General features: G+C 49.0%; 1 protein-coding gene across 1 annotated transcript in view; it reads left to right on the top strand.

Annotated features, from left to right (window-relative positions):
• ITGA9 (integrin subunit alpha 9) overlaps window positions 1-22,371 on the top strand; it is a 327,258-nt gene that overhangs the window by 73,985 nt on the left and 230,902 nt on the right. Inside the window, exons 14-15 of the mRNA XM_032354270.1 lie at window positions 1,198-1,352; window positions 10,646-10,806. Of these exons, the coding sequence (XP_032210161.1) occupies window positions 1,198-1,352; window positions 10,646-10,806 (316 nt within the window). The remainder of the gene's footprint in view (window positions 1-1,197; window positions 1,353-10,645; window positions 10,807-22,371) is intronic.

Below are 22,371 nucleotides of genomic sequence, written 5' to 3'. Positions count from 1 at the left end.
GACCTTGGATTTCTTTCAGGCACTGCTATTGTCTGACGTCTGTTGGCCTTACAGCTGGCTTTGCTCTGGGAGACCCACCATTCCCTTGCCCTAGTCCCAATTCTCTCAGCCTTGAACCCACGTCCATGGCAGTGGTGGCAGCAGTGAAAACCCTTCACCCTCTTGGGCCACATGTGTCCTTCCTTCCCTCTTTCCCTGAGGTTTTCCTTAATACCTTCTTTGAGAGTTGTGTTCCTTTTTCCCATCTGTCTTGTCGCTGTGGGCTCTTGGCAGGGTCACTGTACACAAGGAAGGTCATTGTTCTCAAGCCGCTAATGCCCCTTAATCTTGTTATATCACCCCAGTGGCAGGAAGGCTGGGGCTCCCTGGAGGTAAAAGGGTCTCATTGTGAGGTCTGGAGGGGAGAAGGCTAAGCCGCAGCTTAGGGGAACTGTCCCTGAGCAGGTGTCTGCAATGACAGCAGGATGGCCTGAATCAGCTTGGTCGGCCAACCCTGGAGTTCCCCAGAAGGTGCAGGAGGGATGCGTGTATCGATCCAGTATGGGGTGGGTGGGGATGCTGGCCGTCCGAGTTGGTGTTAAGGATGCCAATGTTTATAGGGTTTTACTTGCTCTTGGGATCAGGTGGGTTGATTTCAGCTCTGAAATGCTTCGCTGTTACCAGCTGGGACTCTCTGGATCAAGTTCTTTTAGAAAAATGCTTAATGAATTGAGGGAGTCAAGGAAGGGCGAGGTTTGACGCACTGGATGGAACTGGAACTCTGTAGCTCATACTTCCAGAGACAGTAAGGGCACGGCCATTCCCGATGGTACAGCTGTTTCTCGAGTCCTGGCATCCGCTGTAGGAACTCCCCTTAAATATATTACTATCTTCCTAATAAAATGGAAATCGGAACTTAATTGGTGAAATTTTAAATAATCACCCAACATCTGGTGGTTCATTTATGGCTTCATCCAGATGTGTTTTATTAACAACTTACTTGCCTTTACTATTGGGAAGTTAACCATTAATTTATTAGGAAATAAGCCACTTCAAAAACCGGGAGAAAGTATTTACAGGGCCCATTGGCCCTTCTCTCACGGGTTACTTCATGGTTTCGTTAAGTGCTGGGCTGAAGGCCGAGGATTTCTCTCTCTGGATTACTTCTTGTTCTGTTCTGAGAGCATGGCTAAGTCACCTCCCTCTCTCGATGCACAGGGCGAGACCCGTCATTACGGTGGACGTCTCCATCTTCCTCCCAGCCTCCATCAACATCACGGCGCCTCAGTGTCACGATGGGCTGCAGCCTGTGAACTGCCTGAACGTCACCACCTGCTTCAGCTTCCACGGCAAGCACGTTCCAGGAGAGATTGGTAATGAGCCCCTGAGTCAGGGCTTGGGATGGCCATCTTAGCTGGAGAGGGCTTGTGTGACTGGGGTTGCTGAGGGATTTTCTGGAGCCTTTGATTTCCCTGTGCATCCTGGCCGGTTTTGCAGGCAGCAGATACGCTGTCCAGACCCTCTTTCTCTCTACAGTTCCTGCTTTTTTCTGCTTCCCATAGTTTCCCAATTTAACATAGCCTCCAGCTCTAGAACAAATAACATTTGACCCCAAGCATCCTTTCCCCACATGTGTGACCAGACTGAAACCTCACGGGGCCACAGGTGTCACAGGCCAGTGGGACTTGTGGAAAGGTAGTGACTGGAGCCTCGCCCTTACAGAACATTCCATTTGGTTAGAAAAAAAGAAGTGATGGGTCTTTGGAGGCTCTCCCTTAGCCTGGGGCACCAGCCAGATGTTAGGGCCGTAAGCCCTTGACTGTGGAATCTGAGACCAGGGATGGATGGTAGGATCAGGATGTTGAATTTTATGAAGCCCTAGACTTGCAAAAGAGGAGGAGCTGCATTGTCAGCTTCGGATGACGGAAAAGAGACAGCAGGCCCTGCTATTTCTCTGGTGGAGAAGGCCAGCTTGCTAGCCCAACTCCAGAGGTCCAGTCCCTGGAACAGATAGGATCAGGGCGGAGTAGAACTTAAGAGCACATGGTCATCTGAAGGAAATGAATCTAGAACACTCATGCAGATTAATAAATGCTTTGCTCTTACTTGGAAGGCTGATTTAATAATAGAAAATAGAATTCTAGGAAAATTTTAAAAAACACACAAAAAACAATAAGGACCTGGACTTCCTGCATTTCTTAGACATTTGTAGAGTCAAGTGTCTCACTTCCCTAATCACAGTTTGGTCCCTAGACCCAGCAGTGCCAACGTCCTCTGGGTGCTTGTTCGAAATGCAGAATCTCTGGCCTCGCTCTAGGTCTGAGAAGCAGGATCTGTGTGTGCATTTATGTTCGAGAAGCACTGATCTGGAGCATGTGTGTGTGTTTGTGCATACTCGTGTGCGCTCATGGGCGCAAACATGCACACCTATCCTGGTCTGTTTCTCAGCCGCACCTTGAAAGCTGTATGTTATTTAATAGTGTGCTAATCCTTCTAGGCTAATAGCCTCCTTGATACTTTATCTTGATCTTCAGATGGTTTGAATAAGTTCAACAATCAAACCTTGAACTTGTTCATAGAGATTTCTTTAAAAAAAAAACAAAAAACCTTAGAAATTTCAAAACTGAATGTAAACATTCCATGCACTCAGGACTTGGTGACAAAGAATTAACAAACATTTTATGTGGAACCCAGTCAGAAAAAGACCAGACTCAGTGAGAAACGTACTTGCTCAGGGTCACATAGCTGTTGGTGAAGCCAGGAGTTGAATCCTGGTTTGAGCATACTTAGTTTTGCTTTCCAAAAACTCTTTCTCATCTCCTCCCTAATCAGTCTCTAGGGAAACATTTTTTTCTATTGGTCCTAGGGCTGCTGTGTCCTCTGCCCAATTAGATGGTGTGTCTTCTATCAGATTCCAGCTCATGATGTAGCTGGACTCCATTAAGAAACATTATGAAAGAACTGAGTTGAAGGTTTATGTTGGTGTGTATAAAAATAAGCAGAACTATCCTAGAACTCTAAAATAAGCAAGTGATTAATAGTTCATGTGTGTATTCATTTGACAAATGTTTATTGTGTGCCTGCATGTGCCAAGCATATCCTCATGGAGCCTCCAGTGGGGGTTACAGAGTTTCTATTATTTTGATCCTGAAGCAGTGTACACCATTCCAGGCTCTTTAATGACATCACTGTGGTGGTAATGAAGGTATTTTGGCACAGCAGGAACAGATGAGAAGAAACCCAAGATACCAGTTTTTGAGCAGGAAGGATGTCAGACCATAAGATGGGGGTAGAGTGGACTCTGATTAGAAGGTTTGTGGGCTGAGCCAGGAGGAGATGTGGGTGTCTTCTCATGCTGCTGCCCACCAGTGGGCCTTCTGGACCCCAGTGACTGGGGCCCCTTTCATTGACCTCTAGGCAGAATGATAATGGAGTCTAGGCTCAACCATGACCCCTGAAGAGTCGGAGAATATCAGGAGAAACAGGCTGGTGGAGAGCTCATGGTCCTGCTCGTAGTGCGCAGCGTGGAGGAAGTGGGCTGCCACCCATGTGCAAGTCTTGGACTCTGAGTAGCAGCATGCTCTCCCACTGAAATCAGACATCCCTTTACAATTTAAGCAGTATTTTTCCACATTTACTTTACACATGGTAACAGGAATTTTGGTATCAATGGGGCAATGCAGAATATTCTCCATTCGTTTTTCTTTGTTGTCCCCAGGCATTCAGGGCAAGGTGCTGGATCTCCATCTTTGTAGAAATCTGGTAAAACATGAACTAGCTGTGGAATGTGGAGAGACTTGAGGAGGGAAAAGCGGGCAGCCCTTAAGGAAATGTGAGAGAAATCAAGGAAGTGACAGGTAGCTTGTGGGGGGCCAACAGTGGTGGGGGATCCCTGGGGTCCAGCACAGAAGGCAGGGCCTGGGCTCTGTGTCGTCAGGAGGATCAGGTGCCTGGTCTCCAGGTGGTGGAAGGTGGGGGCACCGCCATCCTCCGCTGTCGTCCAAGCTCAGCGTCACTGTGCAGGCCTCTGTGTTGGGAACTCAAGGCCAGGGCGTGATGAGCTTTCCTTTGTCCCCTTGCTGGCAGCTGCAGGGAGCCTGGGTCCTGGTGGGTTTGGCCATGGAATGTCTAACAAATGAATGCCTGCCTTGGGCCGACCTTCTAGGCCCCCTCTCAGCGTCTGCATGTCCACGACTGGGTTGCATCCATAGAGTGGCTGCATTGGTGCAGTGTGGCTGGCGCAGTGTGTGCTGGGTTCTTCCGAAGAGCTGTCGGAAGGCTTTTCTATCTGATGGCATCTTGAGCCGCGGGACCTCCCCAGGGACGGCTTGGGGAGCCATAGATGCTACATGTCTCTTTGGTTCCTCCTCTTTGGTAGGACCTGCTGGGGAAGGACCTCCACTCTCCTCTTCATCTTCCGCTTTAGCAGTGGGAAACCACAGCTCCCACGTGGTCTCCAGGGTGTTCGGGGCTGGCTGATGGCCTCTGGCAGGACCATGGAAACTCCAGAGACTCTGTAGGGGGTGACTCTGCCTTGGCCCCTGGAATGGCAGCATCCAGTTAGGAAAACAGAAACCAGTTGTTTTGACAGAATTTAATATCAGGAATTGGGAAAGCAGGTCTTGGATTTAACTGGTAGTCACTGCCAGAAACAGCCCCCACTTCTGGGTTGGCATCGGTGGGGGAGAGAGGTCTCAAAGCGTGGTGCCCTGTCCAGCTGCAGCAGCGGCACGTGGGAATGTTAGAAATGAACATTCTAACCGAATCAGACCCTGGGGCACTGGGGCCCAGCCACCTGCCCTTCAGCACACCTCTGAGGGGGCTGGGACTTGAGGACCCCTGGTCAAGCAGACAAACAGAAGAAGTCACACCTGCGGTGATCAGAACCTAGAAGCTTGGAGTAGGCACTCTGCTAACCTGAGACCTCAACCTTGGGGAGGGGGTAGCAGCTAGTGCAGTGGGGGAAAAGCTGACACTGGTATTAACTACGGTTGGAACTAGCTGCCAGGAAAGACTGTCGCCGGCTGAAGCTGATAGGGATAGGGAGCAGGCAGGAGGATGCAGCCCTTCTCCCTCCACCAGCCTCCCTCAAGCTGACCATCTGGGTTGAGCCTCCCACAGACCCGCTAGCAGAGGCATGCAGAGAGGCCCAGACCCAGCCTCACAGAGCAGGGTGGGTCGGGAGCTGAGAGACAACAACTTCGGGAACTAGCCCAGCCAGCAGCCAGTCACAGAAGCACCTGTTGGGTCATTAACTACAAATAGTTAAGTTCTTTTTTTAAAAATATTTTATTTATTTATTTGACAGAGAGACAGCGAGAGAGGGAACACAAGCAGGGGGAGTGGGAGAGGGAGAAGCAGGCTTCCCACAGAGCAGGGAGCCCGATGCGGGGCTTGATCCGAGGACCCTGGGATCATGACATGAGCTGAAGGCAGACACTTAACAACTGAGCCGCCCAGGCACCCCACAAATAGTTAAGTTCTTTAGAGTGCCAGAGTACACGCTCCCCTCCCTGGGCGCAGAGCAGAAGCCAGTGAGACAGAGCCCTGGCCCTCCAGGAGCTTGCATTCTGCAGGGAGGGAGGCCAGTGCAAACAGCTGACGCTCCCTCACCCAACCCCCACTTCTGGATGTGTCCAGGCTTTTTTGTTTGGTAGGCCCTCCTTTCCCTGCTGGGGTGCAGGCACGTGTCCAGCTGTAGTGGTTCGAAGAACAAATTTATAACCCATCTCACCAAGCAGTTTAAAACAAGAGTTCTGCCCATCCCAAGTGTTATTAATCCCTTCATTCTTGGCCTGGGAGGCAGCGTGTCACTCCTTGGAGCATCCTGGCTGCCGTAAGGGCAGGGAGTGCTGTGCCAAAAAGAGTTCTGCCCCTTCGCCCCGGGGCTGAGCCTCTACCTGCATCCTGGCCAGGCTAAAGCTGAAATGTGCTGGGCAGGCTCTGGGGGCTAGGGATGGAGCTGGCAAGTCCGGACTCTCACTTAGAGGGCTAAATGAAAACCAGGGAGGGATGAGCCCTAAATCGTTGTGTTTTGTGCTCTCATCTGGCACCCTGAGCATGAACAAGTAGAGGTGCCTCCCTGCCTCCGGACAAGCAGTGGAGCCCAGGTCCTAAGCATGGCACCAGGTCATCCAAGCCAGCAGCAGAAGTAGGGTCGAAACCAGGCGACTTGTCTCCAGACCCTTCCTCTGGCTTTAGGTGGCAGGGGGCAGGAGGGTGTGTTTCTACTCCAGAGAGCACACATAACATTCTCCAAGCTCCTTCTGGTGTTTTGGGAAGCATGGAGATAGGATAATGAGGCAAATCCATGTCACATGAGGCATGGGGTAACCTCATCTAATAATTACCACCTCGCTCCTTTATGGGGTGGGGAGCAAGCTTAGGAGAGCTAGTAAAGGGGGAAATATCCTTCCTCTCCCTTCTCTTGGGAGATTCCAAGGGAAGCTCAGTAAGTCTGGAAGGAGGATTTATTAGTTAGAATTTCACAGCTGAAGTCATGTTGCGATGGAGAATGGGAATGGATAAAAAACTTGCTAGGACCGACCAGAGCTGAGTTGATGCAAGACAGCTGGCTCCCTCCTGGCCCAGGCCAGTATGGGGGGCCCTTGGGAACCAGCTGGGGGCAGGGAGAGGAGGAGGCTGCAACATGACTTGGGGCTGGTCAGCTTTTCCATCAACATGACATCATTCGACATGGCATGGACACAAGCTGCCAGAAGGAAAACCTGAGGATGTGGACCGTGTGGTGGGAGCAGGCGCTAATCAGAACCAGCACCCTTCCTGGGACGGGGACTGGCTGGCCTGGCTTGAATTAGGGGCAGCCACCCTCCCACCAGGCCAGGCTGCTGGAGCCTGCCAGCTGATTGGCTGCTTCTCTGGCATCTCTTCGCACTGGGGCTCCCTTTCAGACGCTCTTGGGTAGTTACTGTTTAAACCTGCCAGTTGAACTCAGGGCTCCAGAACGGTCTGCACCTCTTGCCACTCTGAAGGTTGTGAGACGCCCCCTCACTCAGGCTGGGCTTCCCATGATGAGTCTCCTGGTGGCTTTCTTCTCAAAGAGAGAGTGTGATATGGAACTGACTTATTTTTAGTGATTTAAAATGTCGAAGTAAATTTTAAATCAGGGAGAAGCATTAGCCAGGCAGTTATGAAGATGAAAAGCTTCCAAAATGATTATACTTGGTGAATTGGATAATTTGGTCTGTCTGTGATTGTATATTTTAACATTTTAGGAAAATCTGATAGGTGGACGTATTGGCATGCTCACACTCTGCCTGGAGCAGAGCAGTGGTTGTGGTCCTCAGCTCAGTTTGTAGTAACTGAGTTGTTTCTGTCTTCTCTTCAGCTGTCTGAAGGATGTATCGGGTCAGAGATTCTACAGTGAGAGGGAATGTCACAGGACTAAAGTGGTGTTGGAAAATATCCACACAGTGCTTGGCACACACTGAAGGCTGAATCCATTCCCTTTTCCTGACCTGCCCCATCTTACTTCAGATTCTCCCAGAAGCAGAGCCTGAGTCAAGGATTTGGTGTACATGGTTGATTCAGGCTGTGGTCAACCCCAGGAAACACCAGTAGGAAAGTGAGACAGGAAGGGAAGGAAGCTGTGTCCATCAGGGTTCTGCAGAGAAACAGAACCAATCGGATGTGTATATATTGACATTGTAGTTTGGAGGCATCTGAAGGCAGAAATATTTCTTTTGGGGTGACTTTAGTCTTTTTCTCATAAGGCCTTTAAGTGATTAGATGAGGCTTACCCACATTATGGAGGGTGATCTGCTTTATTTGAAGTCTACTGATTTAAACAAAATCTCATTTAAAAATACCGTTGCAGGGGCACCTGGGTGGTGCAGTCGGTTAAGCCTTCCACTCTTGACTTTGGCTCAGGTCATGATCTCAGGATGGTGAGATCGAGCCCCACATCAGGCCCTGTGCTCAGTATAGAGTCTCTATACTATATTCCCTCTCCTTCTGCCCCTCCCTGCACCTCCCTGCTGTTCTCTCTCTTGAATAAGTGAATAAATCTTCAGAAAAATAAAAATAAAAATACCTTTGCATTGATATCCAGATTGGGTGATAGGCTAGTCAAGTTGACACATAAACCATCACAGCAGTCCAACAGAAGGTGTGTTGTTGCTGAATCCTGCTGGGGAACACTGAGAGTCTGCGTGGAGCACCCTTCTGAGTTACTCCACCCACGGGATGAGGGAGCTGGGCTCCAGCGGTAGTGAGGTCTCAGGGACTCAGGTTCTCTGGCACTTCTGGTCCACCATGCATGTGAGTAGAGCCACCAGAGAGCACTCTCAGGAAAGGGGGTTCAGGTGCTGGCAGTGGCCAGTTGGACTGGGCAGCAGAGAAATAATACAAGCCAAGAGGATGTGCGTGGGGCACCGATCCTATGTGCTCTGTCTTCCTGTGATCATTTCTACCTTGGCTTTCTCTGAGCTCACTGGCAAGAGGGTTCACACCCTCCATTCTCCCCATGCTCACCCTTCCCAAGGGAGGGCAGCTCTTGCCTCTGGGAGGAAGGCCAGGGAGGGGGCCACTCAACAGCCACTGCCACCATGTTGGTTTTGCCCAGCCGTAGGCTGGCTTGTCTTCCAGAAATGCCCATCCTGAGCTCTGGACTTACTAAACAGAACTTGGAAACACAGTCCATTTATACTTATCCTTTCTTACTGTTTGACTCTTGCTTGGGGAAATTGTGATGAGAAGAAAGTAAATGGGCCAGAGTTCAGTTCTGAATCACTGCATGTGTTGGGCTCTGCTGTCTGGGCATTTAAAAAATGTAAAACTTGCCCCAAGAATCAGCATGGTAGGAACAGCCCTGCACTGGAGGTTAGGAGAGTTCTGGACTCAGCTCTGTGGTGGAGGGCCCTCTGAACCGGAACAAGCCTGATTCCTTTTTGGGACCTTGGTTCCTCATCTGAAAAAATGAAGGTTTGGAGCCCAGGGGTCCCTCAGTTACCCTGAAGCTTTGACATTCTATGCATCTGCCCTGTTACCTGGTGTCACCAAAGGAGCCGGTGTGTAACTCTCGTTTGGGCTCCCGTGTTTTCTCTGTGTTGTTACTTTCCCAAAGGCATTCTTTTCTTCCTCATTATATTGCCTTGGGTTATCCAGGTCTCAGGTCCCTCGGTGACCCAGCCTTGCCTTGGCAATCAGCTGTTTGCTGAAGTAAATACATTGGGGCAGAGCGGCCCTTGCTGACCAGGAATCCGCCAGCTCGGCATGGCAAGATCCCTGAGATGGCAGAGGCCCAGGAAAACCATTAGATGCATCCAAAATACACCCCATGGCAGCTGCAGAACGCCTGTCCTGGTCCCTTTCCTCCTTCCTGGCTCGGACCTCCCCGGTGGCTGATGCCTTTGATGTTATTAAAGCCGGACCCATCCTTACTGCCCTGCTTCACATACTTAAATGTGGGCAGGTGTGGGCTGCTTTTATGGGGGCAAGAGCCACAGCTTCCAAGGGGCTGGTTCGTGGGGACAGGGTCTATTTTTCATGGCTCTGCAGCCTCCTCTGGTCATTTTGGGGACAGAGTGTTCCCTCTCTCTCACTTTAAATTGCCACATTCCCCTGAATCCACAAAGCAGTTAAAAAATAAGAAAGGGTCCCAGAGGACTGATCTCAGCTGTGGTACAGAAAAACAGAGAAATAGGTGTGTTAACACCAACGCCCGATTTGCCTAATGACGCACATTGTGGTAGGGTGACTGACTGACTCTGAAGTTAGGAAAGTAAGACCTTTTCGTTATCCAATGTGCATCTTGTACCGTGCCCTTTTTTTTAAAGTTTCAGATTGTGTCCCAGTAGGTTTTGCCCACTGATGTCATGTGTTCAGGAACAGGTGAGAAGTTTTTCCCTTCAGGAGTATGGCTCAGTATGCCTGAGCACAAGCCCCACCGTGCCCGTGATGCTGTTCAAATGACAGGCGCTCTACTATACACCATCTGTATACTCAGCTCCCTGGGAATTAAGTTAGCTTTAGCCTTGGTCTGAGTTTCTGTGAATATAAGTGCCAAGAGGGCAGGGCTCTGTGGGGCTGTTTCTGTGGTGGCCTCAGAGGGTAAACAGAGGAAGAGCAGGACTGCCCTGTCCCCTGTGCCTGGCATGTAGTTGGTGCTCAGGGGACGTGATGACACAAGGTCCAAGGGATGTCGCCATCACAGAGCACACGTGAACACGTGAACATCTGGGGATTATTGGGTAATTTCTCCCTCATGTTGGGTGTCTGTCTCATTGCACTATAGGATTCAGGGTTATGTGCAGCCGTAATAATTTCTGTGGGTTTTAGTCAAATCCTGTCGGCTCACCAGTGTCTTCTTTTCAGGATGCCGACCATGCTGGGTACCTCTAATTACTGCTGTGTATATTGGTGACACAGGTGGTAACTCATGGGGTTTGAGACAGGGAGGGCCATGACGTGTGATATACAGAGAATCACCGGGAAGACAGGGGTGGCCTCATTGTCTCTTGATTCTGAGAGGACGCTGGCTCCGTACTTCTTTCCAAGAAAGTGTTGACTTGGGCTGTAGCCCTTGGTTGCAGTGGGGAGGCAGGTAGCATACAAAGTGTGCTTGTGAGCTTGGGAGGGGGTAGTGCAGGTGGCCGTGACCCCACACGTGAGTCCTCACTGACGTCTTGACCTTATTTATTGGCAGGCCTCAATTATGTTCTGACGGCTGATGTGGCCAAAAAGGCAAAGGGCCAGTTGCCCAGAGTCTACTTTGTGTTGCTGGGAGAGTCCTTGGGTCAGATCACAGAGAAACTGCAGCTGGTCCACATGGAGGAGACCTGTCATCACTACGTGGCCCACGTGAAGGTCAGTCCTCTTTTTCTTCTCCCACTTTGATCTCTGTGGATATTCGTTTAGAACTAGTGGAACCTACTTTTATTGTGTGTTACGTATGTTCAGATTTCTAACATTTTATTTCACAAGGAGGAGAACATTCGTTTCTTCTTTTCAAGTTGGAGTCTGACAGCCCTTTGATCTTACTGTGCTCGTCTCAGCCTCTGAGGGGAGTTATAGTGGGCCAGGAGAACAGTGACACTCCCTGATCTTGGCTTGTCCTTTTGGGAGGCTTCTCATCCTCTTCCCTTTTTGAAGCTCTGTGGTCTCCTCAGAGGAGAGCCATAGAAGTCCCCGTGTCTGGGTATGCTGTGGTCCTGGATCACACTGCACCTGATGGCTTTCTCAGTGGTCCACCACACATTAGCTCAGAGTCACAGTTAAGGCATTTTAAAACTAGTGGGACTTGGGTTTTATCCCTTGATGACTCTCTGTTTATTTTAAGAGTGCTTTCTTTGGCCCCTCTTCCCTGTCACTCTAAATAAACTTTCAAATGTTTTTACCCTTTTGAGATTGTTTGTTAAATACACTTTGCTTCTAATTCAGGAGGCCAGGCTTTGATTAACTACAGAGTGGCCCCTGTGTAGACAGGTGCTGGCAGGGTGGGAGTCCTGGTGATGCCCAGGGCTGCTGGAATGGCCAGCCACTGACCCACAGGCAGAGAGCACAAGAGATAGAAGGAGCCACGTGAACCTGCTACACTGTGTGTAAAATGAATATGGCCTTTGGAGTCACACAGACCTGGTGTGTGTCTAGCTGGATGAGTACTTTGAACTCTGTGTGTCTTAGTTTCTGCATCTCTAAAATGGGCACAGGTACTGAAAGGATCTTGCATGGAGTCTGACCCCCCAGTAGGCATTCAGCATTATCATCTGTTTGGGCCATATGTAATTGCCAGTTTTCTAAATTCCTGACTTACAAAAATGGTATTTTCATATAGTTCAACCTCACATTAGCCAGTGGCTTTCTGGACGATAGTAAAAATAGTCGACAGATTCAAATCTCATTCTGTTATTGAGTTGCTAGTGCCACAGTGGGAGAGTAACAGCTGCTTCTTGAGGCTTCTGGATTGTATATAGAGAAATGCCCCCCCCCCATATCTGTGGCACTTGGTCTGGCCTAGAGCCCATGAGTCCGTGCCCCCGAGATGCTTTTCAGGAGGCTGGACTATGTTTCTTGCCAGGATCGTGCTGGGGCCTGCCCGGACCAGCTGCCCTGTGGCCCCATGAAGGCCATTTATAAAGTGGCTCCTACTTCTCTTAAGCCAACCAGCCACTCACGTCTCTAGGTCTTAGATTACATGGGCTCATGCATGCCCTTGAGGGTGTGAGGCTGCCCAGGACAGGCACATATCTGAACATCATGAGACATTTCAGTTCCTGTGCTTGGTGTCCCCATACTTCCTAGATGTGGGGCACCTTTCCTCAGGCTTCCTCATGCTGGGTCTCTTCCACAAATGCTTTCCTTCCGGGCTCTTGGAGACTTGACTTTTTGTTTTGGCAGAATGGTTGCCTTCCCTGTCACAGGCTCAAGACAGGGCCCCAAAGAGCCTACAAGCCTTTGCAGAGTGCACTCAGGGAATGGTGGTAATGAGGGGCCGGCAAGAGGCGGTGCTGTTTCTGGGGTGGCTTCTGAGGGTAACCGGGGAGAAGAGCTGGGCTGCCCAGGGTCGTCGGTCCTGCTACTTCCTGATAGCCAGGGCTACCAGAGTCTAGCAAAGAAGCATAAAGACTTGCTCATTCAATCCAAAAGTCAGATAAACAGTAAATCATTTTTTCTTGTTGAAGCTAGAGAGTACAAGGGTTAAACTTACACTAAAAATGATTTGTTGTTATTGGGGAGGGCACGTGATATGGTGAGTGCTGTGAAGTATGTAAGTCTGACGATTCACAGACCTATACCTCTGGGGCAAATAATACATTATATGTTAATAAAAATAATTTTAAAAAATGATTTGCTGTTTATCTGAAATTCAGATTTAACCGGGCATCCTGTTGGAGGATTCAACCTTCTCCATACCCTTCACCCCACAGTTTGGCACTTCTCCTTTGGATCAAAACATGGTTGACAGGGGCTCCCTTCCCCTGGGTGAGCTGCAGAGCCCCCAAAGAGGCCCAGTGGGAGCACAGACTCTGGAGCCTGTGGGGCAACTGGTCACCTTCATATCCCCATGCCCGTGCTTGCTCCTTGGTGCCTGGGACACCAGGAGCTCTGTGCTCACTGGCCCTGAGAGCCCTTTCCTGAGGGTGAGTCTGAAAACCTCCCCCAGGGAGCTTTTAAAGCAAATCACTGGACACCCAGTTCTGCTAAAGTGAAATTCTGGAATGGCTTGCCTGGATGGCTACGTGAGCACAGCCTTGGAGCAGACAGCAGAATTCCTGGATGGACACCTATAGAATAAGGTCATGGATGTGTTTCTCCGAGGAGACAGTGAGTTGTCCCTAAATACACAGACAAGAAGGATGTGAAGGTACCAGAGTGCAGTCCTTTCATACTTGGATGTATCTCTTCCGTGAGCTTTCTGGACCTTCCATGATGTGATGTGTCCTCTTCCATAATGGTGGTGATTTTTCACCAGAGTGTGAGATAAACGTGTACAGCTACAGATTTAATGGCAGAGCGTTCTTTCATATTTAAGTGTCATTTTCTTTTACCTCTGTGTCAGCGTGTAGAACACAAAAAGAATTAAAAAAGGAAAAAAATCTAAAGCCACAAAGGAACCGTGGCTGTCAGGAGAAGAGCTCAAGGCAGTGGTCCCCAGATGCTGGAGACTGCGGTAGCTTAGGAGCACAGTGTGAATGCCCGCGTCTCTGATGATTTGGGCTGTCCTGGGGAAGAGCCAGAAGAGCCCAAGAGCAGTCCAGTACGTGGGAACTAGAGAAGTTTGGATGTGGTTAGTATGTGGTGGCTTTCTCATAGAAGGACCTGGGGGTGGTGGGATGCACCAGGATGGCCCAGGCTTCTGTGGCCATTATGGTCCAGCATCCTTGCTCAGTGGCACTCAGGGGGCCGACCGTTCATAGCTACCAGGGAAGTTTCTTCACTGGTTGACTGGGCGGCAGCAGAGGACAGTGGTGAGTGGCAGAGGCAGCCAGTTTGTCCATTAGGGCGAACCCTTCTGAGCTGGCTGATGGTACACGGTGTGGCCCAGTGGCCCAGCTGGCCAAGGAGGCAGCAGGCCTGGCCCTGGTGTGTCCTTTGTGGGAAGACAGCTGGGGAGGCCGTGGCCCTTGTGGGGTTGAGGCAAGCAGCAAGTGTGGGGAGGGAGTAGCAGCGGGTGGCCTGCTGGAGCGGGGACTGGGGACTGGGAGCCGGTCATCTGGGAATGAGAGCATGGTGTGGCCTCTGCTGCAAGCGGGGCCTTCTTGATGGGCCGGCTCTCGGCTTTGTAGACAGAAGAGGAAGGTAAATAAAAGCGCTCGGGCTTATCGCACACCATATGGCCAGCAGACTGAGGCAGGCGTGAGGGCCTGGGTGTGTTTTGTTTAGGCTATCTTTAGGTATTTTTTTTTTCTTTTTTGCTTTAAGCCTATTCCAATTTTTTTTTTTTTCCTCTTCTTCCTTTTCCCCAGAAGTTTTCTTTCCATATATGGTGATAAGTATCTCTAGCATAGAAGACTGTTTGAGCTTAACACCTGCCTCCCAGGCTAGCTGTGTTGTCCCACACTTTGTTCCCTTCTCAGCCCTGCGGGGGCCTTCGAGACATACAGAATTTTGTGGTAAGCCCCATCCTCCTGGGGGTGCTGGGTCCATTCTCAAGGGCTCACTGTGACCCACAGAGCTGAGGCAGGTCAGGCTGCTTCCCTGGCCTCTCTGCCTCAGAGTCCACATGCCCCAGTTCCTCTCCCCTCCCCCACCCAGGCCGGCCCAGGGTTGGGGACCAGCTCCCTCTTACTAATGAAGTGGGCTGGAAGCATCTCGGGGGTCTTCCCGGTAGTCACAGATGAAAGCCCTCATTTGTCCACTCAGCCTCAGGGCTCTCCACAGGCTGGCCTCAGCTCACATTTCCAGCCGCATCTTCTGATGACATCACACATGCCCCGGGCTCTTGCTGAGGTTGAACGGGCTCCTTTTCTTCTGGAAAGTGCCTTGCGTGGTTCGTCACCTTGGTTTCGGGCTCATCCCAGTATGTCTGGCAGCTCAGTGATCGGAGGCCCGGTTTTTGTCAGAACCATGAAAAGCTGCACACCCTCTGCATGGTTTTTGCTTTTTTAATTTTTTTTTTAATTTTTATCTTAAACACACCTCCCATGGTATCTTATTTCATATTTTTTCTTTAGATTTCAAATTAAATAATTTGAAACAGAAACTTTGTGCCCTCCTGTACGCAGAAAACCAATTATTCTATGCTGAACAAAAAGTCACTGTAAAAGTAAATACATTGAAGACACAACAAGGTCATCAAACCCTAACTGGATTTCATCGTCTGCCAGAGTCTGTGAAGAAGCCGCCCACTCTTCCTGTGTGTGAGAAGGGGAAATTATGGAGTGCTGGAGAAGTGTCCGCGACATACTGGCAACCGCACGGAACTTTCCCCCTGACGTAGTCAGAAGGACTGGGAGGGCACTGACCAGGGAATAACTTTCCAAATATGTGGGTCCTGATAGAGTGCCAGGGAAAACCACGTCCTAGCCCCGTCCCGGAAGGCCGGGCCATGCTCTGCTTGGATGGGGTGCGCCTCACCCCTCTTGCCTGCTGAAGGTTGCCTGTTCAGGTCCCCATCAGTCCACGGCTGGCCATTGTCGCAGGCCCATTGGATGCCACCATCTACCACCTGTCTCGTGGGAGCTTCTTCTGCGCCGGCTCACTCCTGCTTTGGGAGGGTAGGCCCACAGCGCCTCCTCGTCCCCGGAGCCTTGTTGAAGAGACACAGTGGCCACCGGGAGCAAAGGATCCCAGGGAGTATCTGGCCAAGGAGGGGCCTGCCCACCTCCCTGGGAACCTGGTACTGGGAGGGGGCCATGAGAGGAGGCAGGGGAGAGTTGTAGGTGCATGGCCCACGCTGAAGACCGAACAAGCATGAGCTGTCATGGCTCCGTTGTTTTCGGGTCTGTGTGTGTTTACCACAGTAACAATCACGCTCCAGCCTCAGTCCTGCACGGTGCCTTGAGAATTGATCCCTGGTAAGCCGGATGCTTGTGTGAGTGCCGGGCAGGTGGGGGCCTCTTTAGGAGCTGGGGACCAAGGGCAGCTTGAGTCTGTACAGGGAGGAGGGGAGAAGCCCAGGCACGGCCGAGCATGGCGTGGGTGACGTCATCCTCAGCTCCGAGGAACAGCCAGCCCGCTGGAGGCCTTCAGAAAACTTCCAGTGAGCAAAGCCATGTGTCAGACGCTGTCCAAAGAGCCAAAAACAAGGATTAATGGAACAGGGGGAGGAAAGCCCCCACCCCACTGCAGACAAGGGAATATGAATGCACACCAGCTTTGCTGAGCAGCCGCAGATGTTCATGTGGTTTGTGCTGTGGTGCTGGGGAAGGTTTCTCGAGGGAGTTCGAACCTGAGCAACAGCAGCTCCTTTGTCGCTTGTGGGGGCAGGTGGTCTGCCCGGCCTGGCAAGCAGGGCATCTCGGGGCACCAGGGCTCCTCAGAGGTCACACCATGGGCTCTGCCACGTGGTCCAGTCTATTTCTGTTTCTACATGCAACGAGATGCCTTTGGCCCAAGCTCCACTCACAGGATAGCCTGTGAGTTTGCGGGGCCTTTGGCTGTACTGAATGCACTTGTCAGACGTTGGAGGCTTTTATTTTCTTAACTTTATGAAGCCATAGTTAAGAAAGACTAAGTTGGAGTGTGTAAGAACCTCATGAGGAAGGGGAGAAAGGAAAACAGCGAGATTGCCTTTATCTGCACAGTACTTTCTTAAACCTTTTGCTCATCTTGAGAAGTCAAAGAAATAGCTTAAAAAAAAGTTATAGGATTTGGGGAAAAGGGATACAGATCTTAGATGGAGGAAGTCATCTAAAACTTATTTTAATTGCTAGTATATGTACATAGTCAAAACAAATTTTTGTTAACTGAACTAGAAGGTATACAGAGAAAGGACATCTAGCCACTCTGTTTCTCATTCAGAGGCGACCGTGGTTCCAGTTTCTTGTGTGTTTTGCAAGTGCGGGTCAATAGACACACAAAGTTGTGTGCATACATCACCTTTCAACACAGAAGGCAGCATACCATCGCACACAATGGTGCAGCTTACTTTTTTCTTCTAGAATGTCCCATAACAGATTTTGGTAAATCCGTACAGTGGACTACCACTCAGCAATGACAATGAACTACCAATTGACACAGTCACATGTATATGCATGTGTGTAAAACTTGTAACAATGTATGTATGCGTGTGTGCCATAACATGACAGATCCCAAAAGCAAGATGCTAAGTGAAAGAAACCAGACATAAAAACTACTAGTAGTATAGCAGTATATGACACTGTGGAAAAGGCCAACTACAGAGACAGAAAGCAGATCTGTGGCTTTGGGAGCCAGGGATGGGGAGGAGATGGGGATGATTAAGTGAGTAGAGGCAAGAGGGACCTTTTCAGGGTGAGGAAAATATTCCGGATCATGATCGTGGTGATGGTTATATGATTGAATGCATTTATTAAAGCCCGTCAAAGTGCATAGTTAACATTAGTCAGTGTTACCGTATGTAAATCATATTCCAGTCAAACTTATTTCTTAAAAAATGTATCTGGAGTGTTCTTCCATATTGGTGCTTGCAGTGTCTCTTTCATGTCTGCATGGTGTCCTGGTTGAAAGACTGTCCCTTCATTTATTTAAGCTTCCTGGGGATCTTCTCAGTGCCAGCTCCAAACTGACATCACCTAAAGTTTGTAGGGCAGTAATCTCACTTTGCCTCTCTAGATGTGGCTTGGGGTTCCTTTTCAGAAAAGCCTCAACTTGCCTTGGGAAGGGTGATGAAATGGGACTGAAATATCCCCTCCACCTGCAGTCATTTCTTTGTCCCTGCTTCAGATCTCTAGTGTCCTGGTTGAGGGTTTGTTGGGGACCCTGAAGAAGAGAGATGGAGGGGCCCTGGTAGTCCCTCAGGTGACCTTGGACATGTTTCTTAGGGAGGATGAGCCTTTCAACCATGGGGTACCCCAGGAAAACTGGGGGTATCCTTCTTCCTATAGTTAGCTTTGTCCCTTTGCCGGTCCCCTTTGGCCAGAAGTGGCACAGGTAGGCTGAGTGCTAATGGCATGCTAGAAAGTATGGCTTGGAAAGTGGGGGCTGAGATGGTTCCACCTGATCTGGGGGGAGCTTCCATCATTGATCATCTCAGTTGTAGAGCTGTTCCAGTGATGCATTCTGGTCATGCAGATGTCACTGAGGGGCTGGAGGCAGGGCTCTGGAGACCATGCTTAAAGCCAGCCCCTAGAGTGTGGTTGCTTTGACCACCTCCCCCACGAGACCATGTTGTGCAGAGCTGGAGAGCAAACTGGGGAGGGATCATGAATTCAGGGAGTGTGGTGGATATTCCACAGGGATGTTGATATCCTCCGTGAATGCCATGTGGCCATTGATTTCTTTGCTGGGTGGAATGAAGTCTTCGGCATTTGGAGAGTGTCACAGGAGACCTGACGATTAGTTAAAGTACAATAGTTCTAATACAGAGGCTTTGCCCACCTGGACAGAGGGAGAAGCAGACTCCCCACTGAGCAAGGAGCCAGACATGGGGCTTGATCCCAGGATCCAAGCTACCCAGGCACCCCACCTCACCTTTTTCCCCCCCCTGGAAACAAAGCAGATATAAATACAAAGCCATGGCATTGACACTAATGGCTTTATCATAGGCTTTTTTTTTTCCCTTGATACTTTGAGACAAGCCTTAATTGTGGGTGAAATTTTCATTTTAAGAGACAGTTTTCTCTTCATAGTTATGTACTCTAGGTTTAGTATGTTGTTGATACCCTTATAACACTAATATTCTTTTGAAGTCACACATGATAATGTGTTCTGTCTTACTGATTTTGTCTCTGTATTTGAGATATGATTTTAAAGGATTACAAGGATTTTCTTTGCCCCTCCAACCTGAAGCTTACGTGTTTATTATAAGAGTGATTTCCTTCAAAGTAATCATCTTTCAGTAGTTCCTATTTTGGAATTTCCTCCATGGTTTTTTCATTTTTTTTAAAAAATTAAGATATGGGATACCTAGGTAGCTCAGTCGGTTAAGTGTCTGCCTTTGGCTCAGGTCATGATCCTGGGGTCCTGGGATCAAACCCCACATCTGGCTCCTTGCTCAGCAAGAATCTGCTTCTTCCTCTCCCTCTGCCTCCTCCCCACTTCTCATGCTCGCTCAGTCTCTCTCAAATACATAAAATCTTTAAAATATATATATATAACTGGTATATAATTGATATAGATAAGTTTCGGGTCTGCATAAGGATTTGCCCTATGTTTGTGTTGTAGAGTGGCCCCTATGGTAATTCTAGTTACCATCTCTCACCACACATAGCTACAAATTTATTTAAGATTTATTACTCTCTTAGCAACTTTGTAATATTATTAACTGTAGCACATACTGTATATTACATCCCCAGGACTTTATTTTAAAACTGGAAGTTTGTATCTTTTGGCCCCCTTTATCCATTTTACGCCCCCCCCATCTCTAGCAGTCATGTCTGTTCTCTATCTGGGAGTTGTGTTTGTTTTAGAGCCCACATAGAAGTGAGATCATAAGGTATCTTTCTCTGGCTGACTTACTTCACTTAGCAGAACGCCCTCAAGGTCCATGCATATTGTTGCAAATGGCAGGATTTCCCTCTTTTTTATGGTTGAATAATATTCTTGTGTGTGCGTGTGTGTATGTGTTGTGTACACCACATCTTGCCCACTCACTTATCGCTGGACACTTAGGTTGCCTCTGTATCTTGGCTGTTGTAAATAGCGCTACAGTGAACATGGGAGTGCAGACAAGCTTTTCAAATTAGTATTTTTGTTTTCTATGGGTGAATACCCAGGATTAGAATGACTGGATCATATGGTAGTTCTGATTTAAATGTTCACATTTCATTAACGGTAAACTTTTGGAGTTCATTTGAATTTAAAAAGCAGGAGGATTTCTCTGTGACCTCTCTAGTCGATAATAGTCTATCTGGGAAAAAGTGAGGTGTGATAATATGGAAATCAGTAAAGAATTTGTTGAGCCACCCTCCCTTGGGAAATGATTCTTACTAACAGAAGAATTCCCACGATAACGGAAGCTGCAAACATGAATTGAACATTTATTAGTTCTTGCCAGTCATTGTCCATTCCTACCTTTACGCTTCATTTTCTCCTCACACTAATACGAGAGATTGTTACTATAGTTGGCCTTCTTTGGAGGGTTTAGAAGACAAGGAAGGCATAGAGATGTGAAGGAACTTGCCCAGGACTTTCCAGCTGACAAGGAGCAGAGGCGGGATTTGAACCCAGCACGTGTGGTTCCCAAGGCTTCGCTTTTCACCAACACACCATAGCCCCTCTCGAAAGCTTAAGCCGCAACAAATGGAGTACTTGTATGCCAGGTACTTTCCTAAGGGCTTTGCATGGATAAAAAGGGTGTATAATGGGTCCAGTGTCTAGAGCTAGCGAGAGACTTTATTGGATGAACACATGGCCAGCACAGGTGCAGCTCAGGTGGTCCAGCACAGGTGGCAGTCCTTGTTGGTGAGCACATCGCATAGCAATAGTGTGCTGCTGGTGACCAGCTCTCAGGGGAGGAGATCTGAGCCAGTCTGCCTGGTATGGCTATTCCCACCATGGCTGATTTCATCCTATCAATGTGACATCACAGGGGGTGGCATTGGAAAGAAATGCACCATAGTGTGCTATGGTATATTATTCCCATGAGAGACTATGCCAGATCAGATATAACCTTAAGAACACAGGTAACAGTAAAGCATGATAAAATAATTAGGAAGTGATGAGTTTTGGGTATTTATTACCCACATTTAACTTAATATAATTTGCTTAATTGTAAGCTTATGCAGTTTGGTAATGACTGTTATCATCACTGGCTCATGCACGTTCTGAAAATTGAACAGTTGGCTCTCATAAGCCTACAGCAGAATGTTCCACTGGCCATGAACACTGTGTCTGGTGTGTTTGTCTCTAAGTCCATCATATCACTCACATCCTGCCTTACACACAGATGTTTGATTATCAGCGTCTTTCATTCTTGTTTCCTGTGGGTTTTTTTAGATTGACAAATAATTGGAAAGTTAAATTTGTGGGGTTAGTTTAACCACCAGACCACAGCTTTTTTATTTGTACATTTGGTTCAGAGACACTCTGCATTTAGATTGAAATGTTTAGATGGTTTAATAGTTTCCAGTTAAAGTAATGAAAAAGATTTTACTTAAATTTATGGAGGTAGCCGTTCCTCACTCCCTACCTCATATGCATGTTGGGATTCTGTTCAGCAGCCCCTCTACACACCAAAGAATAATGGACTGCTTGTTCAGTTGTCTTGGAGGAGAGAAGGGGCCTGGTAAAGGGGGGATTACCTCCTTTAGGCCAGTTTTAAACCCTAGCAATCCCCTTACCTCTGGAGGCTGAGTTTGGCCCAGGCCTGATTAGTGTAAGGTTGACAAGGCTTTTTCTTTCCAATTGCACTAATCACAAGCACCATATGAATGTGGCCCAAATTGTATTGTTTTGCTTTTCTTTGTTATCTTCACTCCCTCCTGAGGCCTCCATTCCCAAGGCCTCTGGAGGGTTCTCTGGCCTAATAAGTGAGCTCCAGGCGAATCAAGAAGCACCAGGCCTGGGACCCACCCTTCGTGTTGTTGCTGGCCCCCCAGCCGCATGATCCCTCCTGTCTCTTCCCAAGTGGAGCGCTTGCATCCGAGACATGTCCAGCTTCATGTGGGAGGGCCCGCGGTGGCCTGTGAATGCACGTGGGTAAGCTGAGTGGACCCAGCCACAGTGTCTTACTGCAGAAGCAGTGTGGATCGTGGCGCCAACTCGCTGGGCACCCAGGGCTGTTTCTGGGGCTGACTGTCGGCTGGAGGGAAGGGTTGCAGCCCAGCCTGATAATGAGCAGTTCTGTGTTTGAGTGGGCGCTGCAACAGGGGAAGTGGGGGAAGAGAGCTCCTTTTGTGCCAAGCTGCACGTCAAGATAGGCTGTGGATAAAGACCTCTGTCAGAGTGTGGTGACTCTTATCTAGGTGTAAGGGTCACAGTGGGGGGCCGGTCCAGGGAATTCTTCTCCTGAGGAAAAGTCCAAGCCGGCTAAGGATTTGAAGGAGATGACTCTGTATTAGGCTCACTTGCTTCACCACATCTCCTTTGCTCCCTGGAGCGGAGGCAAGACACTGATTGGGTCACTTGGGGGCTTCCAATACCAGGCCCTCTGCAAGGAGCCCCCAGTTCTCCCTGCACTCTGAATGCAGCAGGGTACCCTGGACTTTCAGAGGAATTCATTCAGCCACCAGGAATGGAGACATGGCTTTGGGGCTTAAGCACATCCATCGACCTTTCCCCAGGTTGTAAGACTTCTTACAGGAGGAGGAGAGTTTGCTGGTGTTATTTCAGAGGCTCAGGGATGCCTTT

The sequence above is a fragment of the Mustela erminea genome, chromosome 1 (assembly GCF_009829155.1).
Source record: "Mustela erminea isolate mMusErm1 chromosome 1, mMusErm1.Pri, whole genome shotgun sequence".
NCBI lineage: Eukaryota > Metazoa > Chordata > Mammalia > Carnivora > Mustelidae > Mustela > Mustela erminea.
This window is presented reverse-complemented; position numbering and strand designations above follow the sequence as displayed.